The sequence below is a fragment of the Populus euphratica genome, unplaced genomic scaffold (genome assembly GCF_000495115.2).
Source record: "Populus euphratica unplaced genomic scaffold, PopEup_1.0 scaffold96.1, whole genome shotgun sequence".
In the NCBI taxonomy this organism is placed as follows: Eukaryota; Viridiplantae; Streptophyta; class Magnoliopsida; order Malpighiales; family Salicaceae; genus Populus; species Populus euphratica.
Genome location: NW_011499978.1, coordinates 142,458 through 166,753, shown reverse-complemented (window position 1 = coordinate 166,753; position 24,296 = coordinate 142,458). Strand labels below are relative to the sequence as shown.

The window sequence follows — 24,296 nt, the reverse complement described above, 5'->3', positions numbered from 1 at the left end:
ACTTAATTAATCGTGTAGAAAAGAAAAGAAGATATAAAGAAGAAAAGGGAAATCCAAAAGCCGCCAAATCAAAAACACTCCCTGCCTTTTTCTCTTTTCAAGTGTTGAGGTAATTATTTTAGCGTGGACGTTTGATTTGAGAGAGAGAGAGAGAGAGCTTTTTCTCTTTTCAAGTGTTGAGGTAATTATTTTAGCGTGGACGTTTGATTTGAGAGAGAGAGAGAGACAACAAATGGTAGAAGAGGTTAAAAACGGGGGGTTTCAACGGAGTTATAGAGAGAAGACGAAACCCTAATCAATCTATTGCATTGAATGAGGTAGGTTTATTTGTTTGTCTCAAATTCAATACTTGGGATTGTGCTTGCGATTACCATCTATTTTGTAGCATCTTAATTGATTGATTGGTTTATTGACATTTTGTGTTTGTTTTAAACTCCTTAGGAGGTAAAATTATGAAGTGCTGGTTGTGTTTCTTATTGTTATTATTGAGGTAATGATGGTCACGATTTTTACGATGTTTGCCTTTTTTATTTGGATTTGGATTTGGATTGAGATGGGTTCATTCATTGCATTATCAACCCTATTTTTGAAGATGAAGTGACAGCAGTTTCGGTTTCTTTCTTCTTGTTTAATGTTTTTATTATTATCAGTATCATTATCAGACAGATTTTGTTGTTGAAGAATATGTTGTCTCTCTTTTCTCTTTTGAAATCCCATCCAATCTGTTGGTTTTAATTTGCTCTTTTTTTTTTTTGTTGAAAATGTTTGCATCAGAAATTTCATGTTCTGAATACCTCATGCTGTTGTGTATGTCATTTACTTGTTTTGATAGTCAGTTGAAGGTAATAGAGGTTTCTACTCTATTTTATGAAGTTAGCAGTAGGGTTTTTGAGAACTTTGAGCTGTATGTTAGATTATGCCAATTTTGGATGCTAAGAGTATTCTTCCCTTGTAATCTACATTTATCAGATTGCATGTGTGCATAAGGAGATGGGGGTTATTTCTGGGAGAAGTGAGGCTGAGTGATGTTAAGGGTACTTCCGTTTCAAATAGGATGGCAAAATGTGTACTGGACTAGGTCAATGATGAGACTGAAATTTTTGTCCTGTTGGAAATGGAAAAGATAGATCATAGATAATGCAGTTGAGTATTGGCAAAGTCTCAAGTTTGGTTAGGAAGGATTATGGGCCCATAAGAGGCTCCTGTTATGCTGTTCATGGTGTTTTAATGGTGCAAATGTGAGAATTGGTTGTTCCTGGGCAGGAGTGCCTTAAGGTAAGGATAGAGACTGGGCAGGAGTGCCTTAAGGTAAGGATAGTCTTAGTCAGGTTCTACTGTGTTCTAAAACAATGTAAATGGTGCATTTATTGTTGCTTGTTTAGCCAATGGAAACTTTGATAGAGCACGCAAGATGGGGAAAGTCTCAAGCTTTAGCTTAGCCCTTTCCAGCATAAGAGGAAAATAAATAAACTAGCTTTAATATGTCTGGGATTGTAGATATGGTTGGATTTTTGGATGGCCATGTATGTGGATATAGGCCATTGCTTGTGGCATTTACCTTAGCTTGTCTCTTTGATCTTGGCATTGTTTCTATTGAACTGCAACTAACATTTGATATATTAAAATGTTGTCTTTGTTATATTTGATTGGCGGTTCTCACCTGCTTTTTTTGAATTATGCACATACAAGCACACACCGTTATATGTCAATGTAATTTAGTATGCATGCATGTATCTGGGAAATGCTGAAATCTAGTAATCTTGTTGCTTCCTGATGTGAGTTCACCTAGTGTTTCTATATAATTATCGATGGAATTTTGATGCATTGTTAATGTAGGTTATATTTGGATAATCCAGTGTGTTCTCAAGCTTCTTACTTCCTCTTAAAATGAAAACAAGAACTAATGGGACTTCTAGAGGTCAGAAGGCACAAAATTTTCAGGGTGAGAGACCAAATTGGATTCTTATTGCCGGTGGTGCCTTGTTAAGTACATTGTCAATTCGCCTTGGTTACAAGCTCAAGCAGACACTGGACTCAAAGCAACAGGCAAATGCTAGTGATGGTCTGAAAGGTGTAGTGCTGTTTATATCATCAGCTAGTAGTCTTTAATAAGAATTTGGCCATAACTTTTGAAGTATGAGCAATGCAGGGAACATGAATTCATCTGAGAGGAGATCTCCAGGTTGCAATATGCATTCAAACTTGTATTCCTTTACACAAGGTGGTGATGTTTGCTTCAACTGCATTTCAGGTATGACAATCTTTCTTGTTCATGCTGCAAAAGGGTTGAAGAGAGTATGTGATACTTTAATCTAAATGTTTGCTAACCTGTTTGGTTTGCCTGTTTTTGGATATCTTGTGATATAGATTCTGGAAGTGGCTAGTTGTAGTTGCATGATAATGTCACTTTGCATTGCATCTTCCTTTCAGTGCAGTTCCTTCAGCTTCTGAATACATGTTCATTGTTTAATTGTGGTGACGGAGGGTTGGGGAGGGATTGTGAGAGGAGGTGGATATGTTCTTGTGAGGTTTGAGGAAATGATGAAAAGAAAACTTCTTTCTTTGTGTGTACATCGTTGGCACACAAATCCTATGCGGACCCGTCCTTGATGGACAATCCTACTTTTTTATTTTTATTTTTTAAATCCCCCCCCACCCCAAACACCACAAATAAGGATAAGCACAATATAACTGTATCATGGTCCATACTTTGCTTCCTATAATTTGACATCTATCCCCTCTAATTTTGCAATGCTTTATCACAACCAATCCATGTGATTTTCTTAATTATTAGTATGACGGAAAGATGAAAGAACAGAGGAGGTAAAGTCCTTATGAAATTGAAGTGGATTAGAAGAGGGAATGGCGGCATTTGCAGATATGAGACACCCCCCCCCCCCCCCCAAAAAAAAAAAGAAAAAAGAAAAAAAAAAGAAAAGCTGCGTCACAAATTCAGGGAAAAGAAGTGCCATGAACGGAACATTTTGGCGAAAACAGATCCATGTACCTGATCCAGCTAGCTTGGGTTTCAAGACATAGTCGGGTTGTTATGTATTTGCTTTATCTGACAATCATAGAATGTGTTATTTGTTTCATTGTATAACGGAATCCGTGTTATTAGAAGTTTTTTCTTTTTTATCTCATATGTGAATTTGGGTTTGAATCAGGGAATGAAGGCATTGCAGATCTGAAGCACCGGTCCAACGACCAGATGCTGTCTGAATCAGACGTTGCTCTACCTTTGGTGATGGTTCCTGCTGTGGAATTCACCAAGGAGAATGGTGTTATGTGGGTATCATCTCCTGATCGCCTCGAGTTGCCTCCAAAGCCATTCAGCCATTCAAACTGCTCTGACTCACCAAGTGTCTCGGAATCTGGTTCTGACATCCTCAGCAAAAGAGAAGTTATACAGAAGCTGAGGCAGCAACTGAGGAGGAGAGACGACATGATTCTTGAGATGCAGGATCAGATTCTGGAATTACAGAATTCACTCAATGCTCAGCTGACACTTGCTTCAAATTTGCAATCACAGATCAATGCAGCTAACAGGGATTTGTTTGATTCTGGAAGGGAAATCCAGAGGCTCAGAAAGGCAATTGCTGATCACTGTGTGAAACATGTGGACACCAATGACAGACCATCAACAATCACAGCATGGCCATCTGAGGCTAGAAATGGCCATGCAAATGGGTATCTTGACGGGGAAAGCAATTTTGAGACATCGGAAAAGGGAAGGGGAGATGGCGGGAGGATTGAGATGCTGAAGAGGGAAGTAGGTGATTTGAAGGAAGTGATAGAAGGAAAAGAGTACTTGCTGCAGAGCTACAAGGAGCAGAAGGCAGAGCTTTCCATGAAGATTAAGGAATTGCAGCACAGATTGGATTCACAGCTCCCTAATATTTTGTAGGCAGTGTTAGGATGTGTATTCTTGCTTGTTTTCCACGTTCATTTCTTTGATTCTACGTTCCAAAGTTTGGGAGAAGCTTCTGTTTTGTCATTTCTTTGTAAATTGTCGTGTGGTTTAGTTTAGAATGTTCAATGCATTTTCTGGGCTTGTTCAAAAGTGTGCATTGTTGGAGTTGGGAGATCTTTTGTCTGGCAAGTATCTAAACACCTTTATACAGAATCTGAAAACAAGTTTCTACGGGGAGATTGGACTCTTTTGTTCTCCTTTTCTTACCTATTTCTCCACGGTGCAAACCTGCAGGAGTGCTTGGCATCACTGGGAAACTTGAGGAGCTCATTAATACTCACTCTGCTTGAAGAAAGTTGAGCCATGAAACTATAAAGATATGAACGGAAACCTTGAAAATACAACATGGCCGTTAGGGCTTGTTTTTCATGTTGTTCGATAACTCGAGCGCCATTTTTATTACCCAAAGCGTGGAAATTTTTATATAGAATTGCAGGGTCAACCCTAGTTATAAATAAGCGTTCTTTTGAAGGTGAAAAGGAAACACCAAACCCAACCGCATGAATAGAATTAAGAACAAATCTCCAGCTGGATTTAAAACATGTTATTGAGAGTTGCTATCTATCAAAAAAGCGAAGTCAAAATCATTTTAAAGTCAGCATATAATGAATCACAGTAAAAGAAGAAGAAGAAGAAACATTAGAAGCCAGATTAACAAGAGAGTGGATTTTATTTATGTATTGCAGAATCTATAGGAACTTTGAAGTGGTTGGAAGAGATGTTGGTAGGTTAAAGCTTAGACTTATTTTCAATTCTCTCTTTCATTTTCTCATGCGGGTATTCTATTACTACTACTATTATTATTAGCAAAAATTAAAAGAGCTTTTACTCTCATCACCTCACATAATACTATGTATTATAATAATATGTTTATTGTTTTGGCTTTTTTCAAAATTTTTATATATATTCTTCTAATTTCTTCCTTTAATATTTGTTTATTGAAAATTGAGTTTCATTATTTGCGCAATTTTATTTTTTATATAGATATCTTAGCCTTATAATCCATGTCATAGGTTTGACGAGTAATCCAATTGACTTGATTTTTTTAATTGATATATTTCACATTGAACTGGTTATGAATTATGTTTTATTATTTGTTTTAGTTTGTTTTCTTTGAGGTTAACCCGATCTTGTGACCCGAATCATAAATTTTACAAGTTAACTCAAGTAGAATCAAATTGTTTTATTGTGTTATTTTTTCAGATTAAAACTTTTTATATTTTTTATAACATAAAAAACGATGCTGTAGCGATGATAAGATTTTAAAAAGAGCAAGAAAAATTTGCAACCCAGGTCATTAATTTGAATAGGTTCAATAAGCTTAGTTTATATAATAATATGATTATAAGAAAAACAAAATGACAATAAAAACCAAAAAAACGACAATGACTGATAAAAAATGAATGCTTGCCAATATTAAAAAAACACCTTTTTTTAAGTATTCTTAAAATGTCTCAACAATTTTATTTGATAATAAAGCAAAATTGAATGAGAATGAGATAACCTCATAAATAGAAAAATAAAAACAAAAAAAAGCTGTTGAGTCATAAATAGAAAAATAAAAACAAAAAAAAAAGCTTAATTACTAGCAAATCAAAAGTCCAGGAACAAATTGAGAAAAAAAATCAATTTTAATAATGGATAAAAAAATCTAACTCTAGCCAGCATTCCAAACTTGTAGCCTAGTTGTGAGGTTGAAATAATTCCAAATAAAAAATTAAATATAATAAAAAGGGTCAACTCTCAATTAAACTAAATAATATAAAGAGAAACTAGAAAACAAATCCATTAAAAAAACTTCAAAAATAATTTGAGTCAACTAGGTTACCATAACTACCTCATGATTCGGGATATGACATTAAGATAGCTCCAAATAAAAAAAAAAAGAAAAAAAATTCACAAAAATGAATGTCTAATAACCTAATGTTGACTATTGAAAAAAAAATCAATTTAAAAAAAAACTAAAAAAAAATCAAAATCAAAATGGGCTAATATTCAAAACCTGTAACCCATGTCATGAGACCCTGTTACTCCATAAAAAATAGACCAAAAAAAATCATGAAACAAAACTTCCAATCATAACAAAAAAACAAATAGCAAGTAAAAAAAGAGAGACTAATTCTGGTATAACAATGAAATGAAATAAAATAATAAGGGATGAAATTGAAAAATAAAATAAATAGAGAAAATAATAAAAAAACAAAAAATAGTAATAAAAAGAATTTGGATAAAATATAGTGTAAAAATTAAATGAAATAAACTAATGAGTGATGAAATTGAAAAATAAAATAAATCAAGAAAATGATAAAAAAAATAGCATTAAAAAGAATAAGGATCAAATATAATAGATGAAAAAAATTATAAATTATTTCAAATAAAATAAATAGTAATAAAAAAATACAGATCAAATATGAATGAAAGATAAATTGAAGAGCTATTTTGAAAATTTAAAAGGATTGACATGGAAATGAAGGAGCGAAGAAAAAAAAGAAGCTAGCGACATCAAATTAGTGGTTTGGTGACAACATTTGCTGTTCTAGCATAAAAGAGCTGTCGAGGAGATTTCAATGGTGTCTTAGAAGTCGGCACTTGGCCATTGGGCAACGCTACTCACACCATTTGACATGTGCATCAATTAGTTTTTTTTTATAATATTAATATTTATAAAATTACAAAATTACTCATTAGTCAACTTGATAATAACAAAAAAAACTACAATAAAAAAATGAAGATGTAAAGAAACTTGACTTTTAATGGTATTTTAATAATTTTACTATGCTTAGGAAAAGTGAAAATACAAAAGAAACCCTAAATTCTAGTAAATTAAATCTTGCTTTTAAGGGTGATTTAGTAATTCTATTGTGTTAAGAAAATTAGAAAGGATCTATATGTTCCAAATCGATTTAATAATGACCAAAAAGTCTTGTAAAAAGATCATTATATCCTTGTTAGCTAGTATAATGATTGTTTGTGACAAGGAAAAAAAAAGTAATTTTATTGTAACAATTTATAATAATATATGTTTGTGTATATAGTAAAACCTAACCCTTTTTATTTTTTGTTTTAGTGTTTGTCCCCTATTTTGTGTATTAGATCGATATGTTGAGGTGTATCCCAATTTCATATGCAGCATATTATGTTTGTTTAACACCAATTTATATGTTAAGTTTTAGGATTTAGGTCCCCTCTTTATTTTTGTTTCTTGTTAACCTTCTTGCTATTTTTTCACAAATGGCTTAATGTAAATACCAATATTGATTGGTGCTTATATTATTTATTAAAGATTTAAAGAACATTCTTTTTGTCTTTTTGATAAGCATAAAATAAATATATTTTTATTCCTTTTATGATATGCTTTTTGTACTATGTTTTAAGCATAAATAAGCATATTAGGGATTATCTTAAAAGAATTGATAAAGATTAAGGACTTCATAAAATATTTATTATTAACATGAATGTTTTTTTCTTTTTTGATAGGTACCTAGCATCCCACTAAGGGTGAGAGTTTGATATAGAAACTAATACAACCATATTATTCTATAGTTTTACTTATATTTACCTATTATTTTACCCATGTTTTATATATAAGATGTCTTAATATTCTTTATTTTATGTTTTGAAGATACTTTTGAATGTAAGATTAAAAAATGAGTAATTTGGAGATAAAATTCAGACCATGTTCCAATTTGTGTTAAATATTGATATATTTGACCTTCAATCGATGTTTTATACATAACTTGAACTGGACCATGTTCCAATTTGTGTTAAATATTGACATATTTGACCTTCAATCGATGTTTTATATAGAACTTGAACTGTAGAGGTCAAAATAAAATGATTCTAGTGACATTAAAAAGTTACATGCATACCTTTCTATACATATATGGTAAGAAAAGAATAAAAAGAGGAAGAAAGAGCATGAAAATTACAATCTTCAAAGACAAGCCTCGCTAGTTTTGACCTTTGGTCATTTCTACTTGAATATTTTGAGTTAGAGAAGTCCATTGATGCAAAACTCAATTTTGATGAATTCCTAACTCAAAAACCTATCAACCTACCAATTTGTTTTTTAAAAGGAAGCTCATATTGAGAGAAATATGATATTTCTAAGACAACCTATAAATTCTACTAGCAGACAAGTTTTGTAAAGAAACAAGTCCAACTTATTTTCTAAACATCCAAACTAACATGATAATTATTTCTTCATATGGAAAAAGATCTTCATTTGGGCAAATTAACTTCACTAAGTTCAAAATCAAAGCTTAAATATTTTATACAAGACTATTTTTTTCTTCTTTATAGAAAATAGTTATTGTTTTACTTGCATATAAATTGTCTTCTTTGAAAAAAAACTCCTATAATTTTTTTTTGTTGAGGATATAAACAGACTAGTAGGAATGTGGGGAGTTGGGATTTCCTTCAAATAAAAGGAAAGAGAGGGAGGGGGGGGGATGAAAGAAATTCTCACCTTTATTCCTATACTTAAAATTATATTTTCATCTTTTCTCTTCCTTAGTTTTTTGATAATCATGCAATCTTAAATTATTTTTCTTAGTTAAACAGATACATGAGTCTTCAGATTTCAAATTTTATGAGATTTATTTTATACTTATTTCCTACGGTTTAGAGTTTTGAAATGTGTCATACATGAGAATTATATTGTATACATATGTATTCATGTGTGAATAATAGTTTCTGATGAATCGAACCATTGTTTCATGATATGATGAATTTCCATATAATTTATAAATTTGGATTCCTTGAATAGATATTGGGTTTTTGTATGGATAAACATGATAGGAATGAATTATATTTGGATAAAACAATAATTGATTGTAAAACCTATTAATATAGGAGAAAACTTTAGAGTAGGACAACAAGGAGGATCTCAACAAAATCAGCTTTAAGGTAGGTACTTTGTACCTTGTAAACAACTCTATTTAACAAGTTCTCATTTAGCTTTGTATTCAATTATATTGATATATACAACAAAAAAAATGAAACAAGTGTTATTATAATTGATGAGTATCCGGTTGAGATTATTAGATTAAATGGCTTTTGAATGGGAATGCTAGAATGATTGCCAACCATAAAGGTTAGCTAGATTGATAAATATCTAGTTAGAATTATTAGATTAAATGGCTTTCAAATGAGAATGCTAAAATGATCGGCAACCACGAGAATTAATTAGAGAATAATAGATGTTTAGTTAAGATTAATAGATTTAGTGGCTTCCAAAGGAAATGCTAAAGTGATCAACCATTGAAGATCTTATGGATTTTTATTAAAGTATTAAAAATGAGAATGAAGGTGAAGGAAAGTTGCACAAAATAATGTAGTTCTTGAAGAGTTTTAAAATATTTTGTAATAATAGAGATTTATGTAATGAAATATTGATCTTTATATCAAATTCTTCATTCAAGAGTGACCTTCGATTATTATTATTTTGTTGTAGTTAATTGGTGGAAATTATTTCTAATTTTGTATAAAGAAACCTTTTATCTTGTAAACTTTGATTGTTATTTTGTATTATGTAACTAAAATATGTAAGTTTAAATATTATCTAAATAATGGCATATAAAGAAGTACTACTCACTTTAAATGTTATATATATAAGCTCAATGCATGTCATTTATTAGTATATGTTATTTGTGTTTGTAGTTAACATGATATAAATGAAATAAAAACGAAAAAATGAGAGATGATATAAGGACAAGTGAATAAGTCACACATTTGAGTTTAATATTGATCTAAAATGTTTGGATTATTTTTGTGCTGATTGATATATGTTGTTGTAAAGATATGATCAGTAAAAAAAAAATGATATATAATGTACTATACAAATTGATTTACTGCTTAGAATTACTAAATGATTTGGTCCTTTGATTAATAAAAAAAATAATAAAAAATTATATTGAGCTTTCTGTAATTTGATTAATTCTTTGTTTTATGTATATATTTTAAAAAGGTAAATTTTAAATTTTAATAATTTTATAACACTTTACATCCTCCAACTTTGACACAAAAAGAAAAACTTCACAAAAAAATGTTAGATTATTTACAAGTTTACTATTATTTTTAATTTATGCACTAAAATACCTATGTTGATTCAAGATAACAAAATTACCACTAATGGAGTGTCAACAATCACCAATCACTCAGAGAAAATATTAGTTAGTCAATCGTTTTATATTTATAAAAGAAAATGTTAGATTATTAATATTCATGTTTTTAACCATTGCTAAATCCTAAAACACACCGATATAAATTTTCTCAACAATTCTTCATCAAGCAACTCACCCTACATCACAAGAGTGCACTCTAACAAACGAAAACACGACCCTTTTTCGGTATATACCAACACAAAATCCAACAACACATTCATAACTATAGGAAGCAAAGCAAAGCAAAAAAATACCAATCAAATCATAAGAGACTCACTGTGGTCATGGTAGTAGAAATAATAGTCCTGTGAGAAGCCTTTCGCCCACGATTGGATTTAAGAGACTCCAAATTTTGGTCATCCATTCATTTCTAGCTCCGTGTTTCAACTCTACGGGTGTTCTTGCAGACAAGTGCAGGTTCCTATATGGACTGGCCAACTCCCAACATGGATAGTAGCTTTCATTGAAATCCAGTTGTCATGCATACTTTCTATCATTCTTGAATGATTTGGTTATTGTTATAAATTTTAAGACAAATGAAATTAAATGTAATTTATCATCCGCTTCGACATCGTTTCGAAATAGAAAAAACAGAAACCATGGACACGGTTTTGGAGTAAATTATGGCTGATTTCCATGCATGTTTACAACGGAACACATAGATAAACAGAAACAATGGCTTTTTTCCATTAGAATTACCAAGATTATCATTGGAAATCTTCTTCCTGTTGCCAAAACTAGTTTAGCATGAAAATAGTGTCGAACCCTTAAATATTCACGAGGTTACTTCAAGGTTTGCCCACTACAAGGGAATCTCATGCATCTCACAGGTGCTTTGAACAAGCTAGTCTAAGAAAGCCATAGGAGAACATTAGCATTCCGAAATTACATCTTTGAATTACCCAGTTACCTTTGAGCTGGTCATTCATGCTTTCCAGAAAGATAATCACAATCAGATGTCATTCAGCCATTCTCATGCCATTGAGATTGAAATAGACCAACAGCTTTCTTTCCTGCCAATTACCCTGCATGGTTCATCTGGTGTTCAGATCAAATTCTCCCACTTCTCTCCACTCACCATGTCCTGCTGAGTCCCCATTTTCAGTCTCCTCATGATTCAAGAAATCTTCAGAAGGCTCTTTCTCATCTCTCTGAGCATTGCCTCCCCACCCATTCATCATCTCTTCGGGGTTAACACTGTGTTCCTGCTCTCTCATGTCATGACCAATTTGAACACTGTTACCTTGCGATCCGAGTGCACTTGGCCTTATTGGGGCCCGGGACATCATTTCAGCACGAGCATGTGACTCTGCCCGAGCTTGCTCAGCCTGGACCATAGCTGCCATTCTCAACTGAGCCTCTCGACTGGCCTTCTCCCTGGCATCCGTTTCAGCTTTCAAATCAAGCAGAAGTCGCTTCTCCTCTTGGAGAAGAGCCTGCTCAATCATCAATCTCTCTTCAGTTCGGAATTCACCCAAGGCACGCTTGTGGCTTATTATGTTGAAGGCTAAGGCCTGTTTCTCAAATGTGCCTGTGAACTCTGCCACTTTTGCAGCAATGTTATGATCCCACTGCTGCAAACGAGATGGCATCTGGCCAGTTGTGTCAGAATCAAGGATTCTATCGTCCTCCTCTGCCTCATAGTCTGCTACTACATGGTAAGGCAGTAATCTGGATATGTTTTGCAAGAGGAAAGGTGAAATGAATTAACAGGAGAATTTTTGAAGGCCATGGTGGAAATTATTCATCCAACTAGCAGTGCCCAACTATACAACTTTAAATCACAATTAAAGTCAGTGTTGTCTATAAGATGTACCATCGGAAAGAAATGGATGGCACCCTATCTCATCACTCCCTTCATTTTTATTTTTATTTTTGTAATTGAAAAACAAAAATACAAAATTACATCAATTTGCCAAATATTTTTTCTTGAAATCATGATGTGAATCATCGCATCCAAGTGCCAACTAACAAATCTTCGAGGTTAATGCTCAGCATAATAAAATTTTACGTCACAAGAAAAAATAAAAAGTGCAAGACTTGAAATTTGGCAGTTGTACATATTTCATAAGACAACGAAAGCTATTGGCATTATTTTTGCTTCTGTTGACACTAATAATTTAGAATAACAACAATTTCACATTCTAATAAGTAGCTCAAGTAGCACAAAACAAATACTGAAAGGAACTGCGTCCAAGTTTAAAAATTTTAGACATTGATACTTGTATACTCTGAGGTAAATACTTGAATACACATATACAAAGCAAAATTCACTTATGCTAACCATTTAGCATTGCTTACAAAAAAAATGTTCAACCCTTCATAACACCAAAAGAGCACAAAAACAATGGCTGCTATGCAAAATTTCATTGAAATATGAAGTTGTTACACTGGATTTCCAATAATTGAATAGCAAAAAAATCACAAAAATGGAGGAAAATTGCAGGATGTAGGTGGATTTCACAAACTGCAAATAAAATAAGAAGACCAATTTTTGTTTTCATAGATAATGAAATATATCCTCTAGTTTGGCAAAAGGACATCAATTAGAAAATAATAAATGATAACATAATTTCTATGCATGGAACATAATGAGGAACCACACATCACCAAGTAGAATTTTTCATATTGAGTTTCCATAGTTTGCACAGTATATGCAAGCATTTACATTTGATGCGTCCTCTTTTAGCTTTTTTTTGGGCTGTGCATAAATGTGGTTTGGGAGGGAGTGTTAGGAAGCACATCATTGTGTACTGCCTATAAGTAGGAAAGTTACGTATAAATCAACATGAGTTGAAGTGTTGTTTTAAGAACCTCTAGCATTCAATTTTCAAGGTTTTTTTCCTTTGCTTACTGCCAAAATCTTTCAGCTTGCATTTTCAAATTCCATTACAGAAGCTACATATACATTATGCACATTAGATGATGAGCTCCACACATCATGTACATTAAATGAAGCTATACCAATGCATCCTAAAAAAACCAAGAGACACCAAAGCATGTATCAACCAATAATTTCTAATTAAAAAACTGACAATTTTCAGAGCTGGAATTATTTCAAAAGACAGGAATCATGCATTCCTATTTATGAATTCTGATACTGATACAAAATCTATTTCACAATTTGGGACAGCCAAATTGATACAAACATGTTTCTGAATAGTTCACTTGCCAAAGCAAAAGACAGGGTAATGAATGAAATACATAATTACGAAGAAACTCCAAAGTCAAAATATGAAAAGGAAGTTCACACATTTATTACTGAAAAGTTATCCGAGGAGAGAGTTTTGTAGGTATTTTTAAATGCCTAAAAGTAAAACGTAAACGAGAACTCAATAGAAACGGATCTAGTTTCCCCTCACGAAGAACCACACAAGTATAAAACTATCCATGTGCATATATGCCTGCAAGTATATACAGCGCTAACACAAGTAATATATGCATAAAAGAATTCTCATCTATGGTATTTGACCATATTCCTGTGTTTCCAACTGAGGAGATTCATTCCACAACTTCTGATAAATATGGCAAAAACTACAAAACAGCAACATGCTAATAGTAAGAGTTCATTTATGTGATCTAGAGAAACGTTTTTTGGATCACTACAAGATAAAATTGGAAAATCATTTCTACTTTGGAATTTCCCTTGCTTAAATCATTTCTACTTTGGAATTTCCCTTGCTTTGTTCCCGGTTCATCTCATCAAATTCATATCAAATCCTTTTTCAAAACACAAGCATGATTTAAGAAACAAAACCCAACTCCTCACTCTGAAAACAACAATTCAAGACCTAATTCCTCACTCTGAAAACAACAATTCAAGACCTTCCTAATATTTACAACTAAATTATGTATAAACAAATGCAAGCATCTTTGCCACAGCAGTCAGTATAGTTTCAACAGTTGCATTCAGTGAAAGAGAAAATAACCATCTCTTACAACAGTACAACAAATGTTATCTGTTTTTTCCATTTTCTAGCTATGTTAGAAAATAATAATAAAGATCAATTGCATGAGCAAAAGAAAAAAACTAGCAAGAGTTCCACATGCCATTTGGCAAATGCATAATCCAAACACCATAAGTCATAATTTACCTTATATCCATTTCTATCTCCAATTTGTTGGGAAACCATAATAAAGAAATACAAATCTTTCTAATGCAACATGTAATGAAGTGTAAATAAGCATATAGTACCCTAACCATCAGGACCAAAGCGCCACATGGCAACTCCCATAAATTTGTTCCGTCTATATGCATATAGTACCCTAACCATCAGGACCAAAGCGCCACATGGCAACTCCCATAAATTTGTTCCGTCTATATGCATATAAAGTCTATCAATCTCTAAGAAGCACATTGTATCTATGAACAATCAAACCAAATAAGAACTCTCATACACCAAACAACAGTAAACTTCAAAGTAGTCTAGGAGATCTTGCTTAAGTAATGCATTTTCTCTACAACAAGATGCCGAATAAAATGTGATCAAACTCCAATGATATCCATAAACAGGTCCCAACATTACCGCACCGTCACAGACTACCAAAATGTTATGAATCGCAATCTCAATCTCATCACAGATCATTCAATATTCCATTCCACAAGAAATCATCGTATCACCGAAAAATGTGCATGAACAATAAACTCTCACATTTCACAAAAACAAGACAAAAAATGAAATACCCACATAACAAACAAATAAAAAAAAATTGAATTACATAAAAAAAGAGGGAGGGAGGGAGTTTAAAAAACCTCTCGCAAGCATCTTCAAGAGAAGAGAATGGCCTCTTGAAATCTGGATGGCAAACACGCCAAGCATCCTGGTACGCCATTTGGAGCTCCACCTGGTTCACCTGAGGCCGAATCCCCTTTTGCTGCTGCTGCTGTAAATGCTGCGCATTTTGCCCCAAATTGGACCCTTGCTGTTGCTGCAAATTGGGAATAGGGTTAGAGTTAGGGTTAGGGTTAGGGTTTTGCTGGTGAAGAGTGAGTGGGCGATGATTGGATGGTGGACGCAGGTGCGCATCGATATTTGATGGGAATCGAGAAATGGCAGCTTGTTGTTGTTGTTGTTGGGCTTGTTTTGTTAATTGCTGTAACAAGAGAAATTGTTGTTGCTGCTGCTGCTGCTGCACTTCTTGTTGGAGCAATTGTTGCTTCTGCTGCTGCTGCTCCATGTATGTTTCTGTTTTTTCTCTCTGTGGAGCTGGAGGAGGTTCGTTACTTTGCTTGTCCTTTTATATCGTATGATGGTACCTATCGGTGAGTGAGCGCCGAGTCGAAGGAGAGGGAGGAAACTAGGGAGTGAATTTCACTAATTGGTACCATCACTCTTAACAAGCGGTTACTAAATCCATGATCTTTAGATTTTCTGATTTTGGTCCTTTGGGTCAGCACAGTGCATCCTTACCTGAAGTTTTTCAGAGCATCTACACCCTTGCCAGCTGAACCAAATCCTTAGCGAGCACTGTAGCCCTCTCTAATTGTGGAAGGGTGATGGCGAGGACAGGGAAGAAGTAATTCACCGGGAAATTTCTTGGTCTTGCTGTCGTTTTTCTCTTTCTCTCTTAATTGCTTCTTGATTCTTTCCTTCTGCAAAGATTTCTCTCATTTTCTTATAGGGATTAGCAAACTCTTCATCAATGATGATTGTGATAAGGGTTTGGAGCTCCACCCCAAGATTTCTTACTATTCCATCTCCACCTCCACCTCTAATATCATAATGCTCACAATGAAATTAGATTTCTAGGGGGGAAAAAAGCAAACAGTGAAAAGAGATAAAACTAAAAAATATGTTATTTTAAAAATTAAAAAAATGGACAAAAAAAAAAAAGAGCTCGAAAAGATGCAAACGTGTTTTTCCTAGTTCTTCCCTCCTGAAAATAAGAATAAAAAAACAAATTAGAAACGCATAAACAAGCAAAAAAAAATTATTACTAAAATTAAAAGTTAATTATTGTCTTCAAATTTAAAATAAAAACATGTATTTTTCTCGCCCTTTCTCTTCAGCGCATGGTGGTTGTAAATCAACAAGCCAAACACATCGAAAGCTGTCACCACCACTGATTCATCACCCATGCAAACCCAGCTGCTATGAATGGAAATTGTGTTGTCTCCAATGCAAATTACATCACCTGTTGTCTTTTTTTGCAATCACTTGATGATGATTGCTATGTTTTTTTTATTAAATATTATTATTTTACAAGATTCAAATTATCATTACAACATTTGCTAAGTAGTTGGTGATAACTATTCTCACCCTGTTTTATAGAAGGGAGTGATTTTTTTTTTTTTTGATACTCAGAGTGGGAAAACCAACTAAATTATCATTAAAATATTTACAATATTTGTGGAACACTTATTAAAAACAAGTAGGCATGATTATTAAAAATTTTAATTAAAATTTTAAAATAAGAAATTAGGCTAAAAAAAATACTATCATCTTAAAGTATTGTATTTAAGATAAGCTGAATTAGTATATTTTTTTTTTAATTTTTAATGATCTTTTATATCTAATTTGTTAATGATCTATCTATACAGGTGATGATAAGTTTATCGTATTAAGTTAAATCTAGGTGAATATTCAAGCTTATCCTTTCTATGACTATATCATTTTTATCATTCCTAACTTAGTGAATTGTCATATCTAAAACCAACTACTTCTAGAAATAGTAGTCATTAAATGTTTTATTTATGTAACAGTAGCCCATAGATAATAACTTATTAAAGTTTATTTATCTTATAATAACATGTTCATTTGTAAATTTGTTGAACAAAAATTTGATACCTTAGTCCTTGAATATCCAAGTAATGACCATCATAGATTTATCTATTTAAAAGTAGGATCTAGTGATATGAAAGTCTTTTTATGGACTAAGTTTGAAAAATAACATTAATGGATTTATTTTTTCTAAAATGTGCTATTTTCAATCACATTTGCAGTTTAATTTTAGGGTATTACCCAAATGAGTGGTTATGCATATCAGTTGATAAAATTCATTAATGCACAAACACTGTGAATGAACAACTTATTGAAGCCAAGATATTTATGTCACACGTAAATTAATCACCTTACAGTGAAAAGAGATAAAACTAAAAAATATACAAAAAAAAAGGCTCGAAAAGATGCAAACGTGTTTTTCCTAGTTCTTCCCTCCTGAAAATAAGAATAAAAAAACAAATTAGAAACGCATAAACAAGCAAAAAAAAATTATTACTAAAATTAAAAGTTAATTATTGTCTTCAAATTTAAAATAAAAGGATGTATTTTTCTCGCCCTTTCTCATCAGCGCACGGTGGTTGTAAATCAACAAAGCCAATCACATCGAAAGCTGTCATCACCATTGATTCATGACCCATGCAAACCCAGCTGCTATGAATGGAAATTGTGTTGTCTCCAATGCAAATTACATCACCTGTTGTCTTTTTTTGCAATCACTTGATGATGATTGCAAAGTTTTTTTTTATTAAATATTATTATTTTACAAGATTCAAATTATCATTACAACATTTGCTAAGTAGTTGGCGATAACTATTCTCACCCTGTTTTCTGGAAGGGAGTGATTTTATTTTTTTTGATACTCAAAACCAACTAAATTATCATTAAAATATTTACAATATTTGTGGAACACTTATGAAAAACAAGTAGGCATGATTATTAAAAATTTTAATTAAAGTTTTAAAATAAAAAATTAGTTAGGTTAAATATTACTATTTTAAATAAGTTGAATTAGTACATATTTTTTATTTTTAATAATCTTTTATATCTAATTTACTAATGGTATATCTATACAAGTAATAATGAATTTACTATATTAAATCGAACCTGGATGAATATTCTAACTTATCTTTTCTAGGACTATATTATTTTTATCATTTCTAACTTAGTGAATCACCATATCTAAAACCAACTACTTCTAGAAAGAGTTGTCAATAAATATTTTGTTTATGCAGCAATAGTCCATATATAATAACTTGTTAAAGTTTATTTATTTTATAATAACATGTTTATTTGTAAATTTGTTGAACAAAAATTTGATACCCTAGTCCTAAATATTCAAGTAATGACCATCATAGGTTCATTTATTTAGAAATAGGATCTAGTGATATGGAAGTCTTTTTATGGACTAAGTTTGAAAAATAACATTAATAGATTTATTTTTTCTAAGATGTGCTATTTTCAATCACATTTGTAATTCAATTTTAGTGTATTACCCAAATGAATGGTTATGCATATCAGTTGATAAGATTCATTAATATATGATAAGATTCATTAATATATAAACACTGTGAATGAATAACTTATTGAAGCCAAGATATTTATATCACACGTAAATTAATCACCTTCTCATCTTAATAAACACCTAAAAGTAATGACTTTTAAGGGTTTATTTATATTAAAAATCATTAATAGATATTTAACTTATGTATTTTTTTTTAAAAAAACTTTGATTCTTAAAGATAAAATTATAAGATATAAGTGCTAGTCTAAATTAACATTCAAAGTGATGACTTGTTATAATTTTATTTACCTTGAATATTATAGGTGAATAGCACATAAAAAATTAATAATATTATTAGAGATTAAGTGAAACATAATTTAGAAAAGAAAGTATTTGTGAAAACATTAGAATGTTGGCCTTTTAAAGGCCTTTTAATATGAGAAATTTTTTTTAACATATTTTGTAACCAATATACAAAACCCAACATAGATGTTTATGAATAAATAATGATTTTCTATCACTTAAAACCAAAAGAGCATGCTAATACATATTGTTGAATATATTAATGTTCATACACAAATAAAAATATGTTGTCATACTAAGGATAATGATGAAATGGCCAAAAACATGAAAGAAAACAAGATACAAAATTAAAGGATTTGATTAAATGCATTCAAACACAAATATCAATCCAATAAATATTGCTTAATCCCAACAATCTCATCCTAAAACACATTAAAATCAATAATAAACTAGAGTAATTATTCAAAAAAATGTTTGAGTTTGAAATGGACCTTCTATAGCGGTCGAAGTGGATTGAAAGGGGCTGAAACAACGACAAAACCCTAATGGATAGAAGGAAACAATTGTGGCATGTGGTAGCCACATGTAGTAAAGATTATCTAAATTGGCAAGTTGTTGCATTAGCCATCAATGTTTAATTGGCTCATGGAATGAACCTATGGATATATCACTCCCTACTCCTTCCTATAATGGTGGTGAAATCACTATTGACTAGTGAGGGAGATCTGATGTCTAAAAGTTTTAATGGTTATGTTTATCTCTCTGTGATTTTGGTTTTCTCTCTTTAGAGTTATGGTTTTATAGTACTCATCAAGGGGAGAAGAACAACGATTACGAGAAAAGAGAAATTTAAGAGAAAAGTTTTGATGGTTGTTTTCTCTCTTTGATCAATGACGATGCATGGGTCATTAGTTTTAATGACAAAAGGTTTTTATAGAGGGTTTAAAGATGAAAACAATGATAGTGGTCTTGTTATAAATAGAGGTTGGAGGAGAGAGAAATGAATAATTTTTTTAATTGTTTTAAGAGAGAGAGATTGGGGTAAAGGTAGGAGAAGATGAATATTGTTCTTTTAGAGTTTTTTTTTAATCTAAATTTCATCTTATTTTCTCTTAAAAAGTTTTTTTTTTAAATAATAGCTAGGGTTTCAAAAGAGTGGGGAAGAAGAAGATTATAAATAGTGACCCTTTATTTTTTTTTCTTCTTCTTTTCCCTATATTTTTCAACAAGGTTTCTTTTCTTCTAACGGTGGTTGAGGTTTTTAGTGGGAGCGATGAAGTTAGGTTTTTTTTTTCTTTTTGTATGCGGTGGCTAAAGTTTCCTACACATCTCTTTTTTTTTTATGCCCCCTTCTTTTCTATTTAGAGTCCAAATTGTTTGTCAGCTTGGTCATCTAGTAACTTAATTTTATTTTAGCCACTTCTTTTCTTATTTTCATTTCACTTCTTAATATTCTTTTCATTATATTTTTTAAATTTTTTTAATATTTTTTTTGAAAAACAACCCTAACATTAATTTGATAAGACAAGTATTAAAAAAATTGCAAAATTGATGCATTAATGGCTGAAAAGCATCGAAAGTATAATTTTGATTTTTTTAAAATACATTGAAAATTATGAAATGGGTGAAAAAATATTCTTTATTTTTTTATTTTTTTCAAGAAGATATAAGCAAGATAAAAATATTAAAAAATTGGGAAATGGGCAAGCAAATGGCTGAAATGCATCATAAACATTTATTTTTTAATTTTTTTTCCTTTTGTTTTTTTTGAAAAATATTTTAGAATTAGAGATAAAAAATTAGGTTATGAAAATAATGAAAACAAGTAAAAAAATTAATATTCAAATTTTTAATCAATATTTAATTGATTTACATCTTAAGATAAAGTAACTATATTTTTTTAACAAGAATAAATAATTTGATAAAATAAAGAAAGTCTAGATGATCACTACAATAAATAATATAATATTTTTTGTTTTTTATTTTAATTATTATTTCTATTTTCTTTGTTTTGTAAAAACATTAAATTTAGAGACCAACTCAAAGTATAATAATTGATATTACCTCTTTTATGAAACTTAAAGGACCTACCATAAGTATAATTTGCCTGAAAAGAGAAATTTAATAAAGTCATTTTGAGATATGTAATTAATAGTTTTTCAATGTGACATATAATGAATATTATAATTAATCATTAACATAAAAGGTAAATTAAAATCTTTTTTATTTGTATTTATACATGCTTAATTTACGGTGGATTCACTATTCACTTCTAGATTGCCTATTATACCATGCCATTTTTATCACTTTCGCTCTTTCCTCATCTTATAGTTGTTTATGTTGTGATGTCTAATTTTTTTCTTGTAATTTAGATGATTTTAGATACTTTTTAAATTTGATGTTCATGGATATTTTCTTATTTAATGCATTATATGTATGTTTATTATATTTTTTTTTATTAGTTGTTTATTCATTGACCATTCTATATAATGTTTTTGGAGAAGTAATTTCATTCCTTGACCACTATGTATTAAATGTGTTCCAAATTCTTTAAAAGGTAGTGGATCAATTTTTTAGTGTCAATTTTATGTCAATTTTGTTGATTTGTTGCGGGTTAAATATTTTATTCCTTTTCTCGCAAGTATATTGCAATTTATGAATAATTATTGTTCTAGAAATAATTATTATTCTAGAAATAATTAATGTCCAGTTCATTTCTAACAAGGTGAGTTCCCATACCTATTCTTTATTCTATTTTCCTTTTGAGAATTCTAATTTCTTAGGTTTTTTAATCTTTATTTATTTTACATATGTTTATTTTTTGTTGTGAGTTGACCATATTATTCATTTTTTTGGAACGTCATTACAACTTATGGATGACTAGTGTTTTAAAAATTATTGGTATCTAGTTCAATCATAAAAATATAAGTTCCCGTCTTTGTTCCTAGTTTTATTTTTCTTTTAGGAATTTTAGTTTCTTAGGTTTATTTGAGCTATAAATACCTTTTATTTTATTTTATCAAACCTTATAAAAAATAAATCTTGTTTGGTGTGACAACATTGTGTCTAAAACCCATCAAAGGATTTGATGATATAAAATAATGTATGTTTAGATTATGACCCCACCACTTTTTTTTTTCAAGGTTAACCTCATGATTTTCTTTATTATCAATGATTTTGAACAAGGCTAAGATCTATCAACATGAGAAAATTTGGGTTTGATATGAATAAAAATCATTTTTTATATATCTTTCACAAATAAAAAATAAATTCTCTATTGTCTTTTTTAAGTCATAAATATTTCTTAGATGATAGTTCATACTAGGATCACCCTTACATCAAGAGCATATTTTGAAAGATTTCAAGCAATCAATGAAATTCTTAAAATAAAAAGAAATAATAAAGATAGGAAAGGGATAGAAGTGATACAAAAGAGAGGTAACAAATAATCATGTGAAAATTCAAATGATCAAAGTTCAAAAAAGAAAAAAGAAAAAGAAAGAAGATGGAAAACTCTCCCAAAGCATCCATCATAAAGATGCAAAACTCAAAATTCAATGTCAATAACAAAGCATAAGAGAACTTGAAGAATTAAAATTGTAATGAGATTAATCACTAAAATATCAAGATCAACGCGACAAGTCTAAAAGATCTTTTTAGATGAATTGGTGATCCTTTAAAGACCTTTTGATCTTTATAAATCTCTTTCTTCCATAAACTTGAATCTTAGCCTATATTATATGATTTTTAAAAGCTCCTTTTGATAAAATAATAATAATAATAATAATATGTTGACTTACGTTGTTAAGTTTTAATCTCTAAAAAAAAAGAAAAATGTTTTCCAAACCAAATCATGACTTTTTTTGGCATGCCATATATCATTATTTATGATATTAAATCATGTGATTAGACAAATAAATGGATAAGCTTAATATAACTTAAAGAAAAATGATCTTGTTTTGAAAGCCAAAAAGCTACTTTTAGAATTCAACTTTTCCTTTTTGAAATAAACTCTTATTAAGGAAAAAAATTCATTTTAGCCCCACATAACCTAATTTTGAGATAACTATTTTTTTTTTATAATCTGAATTAGTATATACCTCTTTAATTGCTAACAAAATACCTATAAAATTGTATTTTTGAATGACGAGTTTTAGGGTTTCAACAAAAAAAATTTGATCTTTATAAAAATACTTTCAAATTTACTTCTTAATGATTTCATTTCAATAATTAAACTTGAATGAATATAATCATCAAAATTTATAGTTCGATACCAAAATAAAAACAAGATAATTTTCAAATAAAAAACAATAAATGAAGGAAGTTGTAAAGTTCATAGCAAAAATGATATTGATGCATGTGTATCTCATGATTGGTTACAAGAAAGATGAGCAGTTAAATCAGCTTGGGGGTGATTATATGAGAATCTTTCTAGCGAATAGAAAGATAATGACAATTAAATCACCTAGTAATATTTCAATTTAAAAAACTCTAAATTATGTTGATACATGTGAGCCTCATAGAGGATGAACAATTAAAATAGTTTTGGTAGTCTATGATGGTAACAAATCAAAGTTTTTTGTAATATTAAATTGGGGGCGGTGTCATTCTCCAGGTGCTCGTTAATGGTGCTATGTTTTTCAAATGAGCATATAGGGAACAAAGTTATAAACTAGAGGCAAGTTATGATTTCTTAAGAAATTATATATGAGGTTAAAATGATTAAAAAAAATACAAGATCCTAAGTTCAAAGGAAAAATCGATTCATAGCTCAGGTGTCGGGTATACCATATAATATGAGCTATGAGAGTGCTAATTATTTGTTGTACAAAGTGTTATACAACATAAATCTAGATTAACCATTTAACAAGCAAAGTATTAAAAATGAACAAGATAACAAATACAAAACATGTTAATATCAATCATTAAGGTCCATGTTGAGTTTACACTATACTTATTCTTACACCATTAGTGTAACTTTTTCACGTGACATAATAAAATTAATTAAACATAATGAAAGAAAAAAAAAAAACAAATTAAGAATATAAATAAGATAAAAGTTAACTAAGTAATAGAAATGAAATGAAATGTATAAACTTGATATTAATGAAAGTAAAACTTAAGCATTACAAAAATACTAAGAGAGAAAGCAAGAACATGATCTTGATCTGAAACGAAGATGTCTAAATGCATGGCAAATGCCTGCTTTTATAGGCCAAAATTAGAAACTATTGATTTGATGACTAATTGATGAGTGGGTGGCGAACTCTTGACTTAGTGACAATCCTTATCTTCTCTTGTCTCTCCAAACTGTCATTGATAAAGTCATAATTGAAACCACTTGAAAACATAAAATTTGTAGGAAATTATCTCAACTTTTCAAAAATTAAAATGGAGTCATTTGAACTCTAGAACTCCAGATATGAGCCAAATACTAAACAATGTTTGGGTTGTAACATAGATTTGGACTTTTTTTATTGTTGCTACAATTTGGATTTGAAAATGACCTTTTAAAATCTTAGGCTCCATATAAAAGTTGTAGGCCTATATTTTACCTTTCTATCCATATAAAGTAGACCTCTTCTTTTTTTTTTTGTCTAAGTTTAGTCATCTCTTTGTCCTTTTTAATTTTT

At 30.6% G+C, this 24,296-nt stretch overlaps 2 protein-coding genes and 2 long non-coding RNA genes across 5 annotated transcripts; 2 read left to right on the top strand and 2 right to left on the bottom strand.

Annotated features, from left to right (window-relative positions):
- Positions 1-92: 92 nt before the first annotated feature.
- Positions 93-297, bottom strand: LOC105139624 (uncharacterized). Its single transcript, XR_845020.1, has 2 exons — positions 202-297; positions 93-157 (listed from the first exon to the last, which is right to left on the bottom strand). It is a non-coding gene; the product is annotated as an uncharacterized LOC105139624 (long non-coding RNA).
- LOC105139625 (uncharacterized) lies at positions 165-4,160 on the top strand. Of its 2 annotated transcripts, none has more exons than XM_011046123.1 (4): positions 165-317; positions 1,857-2,071; positions 2,150-2,251; positions 3,168-4,160. In XM_011046123.1, the coding sequence occupies exons 1-4, from the start codon at positions 313-315 to the stop codon at positions 3,905-3,907; spliced, it is 1,062 nt and encodes a 353-aa protein (XP_011044425.1). In that variant the 5' UTR covers positions 165-312; the 3' UTR covers positions 3,908-4,160. The 2 variants fall into 2 exon arrangements, with proteins under 2 accessions (XP_011044425.1, XP_011044426.1); XM_011046124.1 differs by having other exon boundaries at positions 1,837-2,071.
- Positions 4,161-10,800: 6,640 nt separating this feature from the next.
- Positions 10,801-15,883, bottom strand: LOC105139623 (mediator of RNA polymerase II transcription subunit-like protein). The gene is made up of 2 exons (XM_011046122.1): positions 14,891-15,883; positions 10,801-11,808 (listed from the first exon to the last, which is right to left on the bottom strand). The coding sequence occupies exons 1-2, from the start codon at positions 15,313-15,315 to the stop codon at positions 11,172-11,174; spliced, it is 1,062 nt and encodes a 353-aa protein (XP_011044424.1). The 5' UTR covers positions 15,316-15,883; the 3' UTR covers positions 10,801-11,171.
- LOC105139622 (uncharacterized) lies at positions 14,290-14,772 on the top strand. The gene is made up of 2 exons (XR_845019.1): positions 14,290-14,358; positions 14,429-14,772. It is a non-coding gene; the product is annotated as an uncharacterized LOC105139622 (long non-coding RNA).
- Positions 15,884-24,296: the final 8,413 nt, after the last annotated feature.

What these genes read in the sequence shown, in the direction of transcription:
- LOC105139625 (XM_011046123.1), top strand. An exon ending in TGCTAGTGATGGTCTGAAAG is followed by an intron (nt 2,072 to 2,149) that starts GTGTAGTGCTGT and finishes TGAGCAATGCAG; the next exon opens with GGAACATGAATTCATCTGAG. An exon ending in TTGCTTCAACTGCATTTCAG is followed by an intron (nt 2,252 to 3,167) that starts GTATGACAATCT and finishes GGTTTGAATCAG; the next exon opens with GGAATGAAGGCATTGCAGAT.
- LOC105139623 (XM_011046122.1), bottom strand. Translation starts at nt 15,315, where the DNA reads ATGGAGCAGCAGCAGCAGAAGCAACAATTGCTCCAACAAGAAGTGCAG. An exon ending in CTTGAAGATGCTTGCGAGAG is followed by an intron (nt 11,809 to 14,890) that starts GTTTTTTAAACT and finishes AAACATATCCAG; the next exon opens with ATTACTGCCTTACCATGTAG.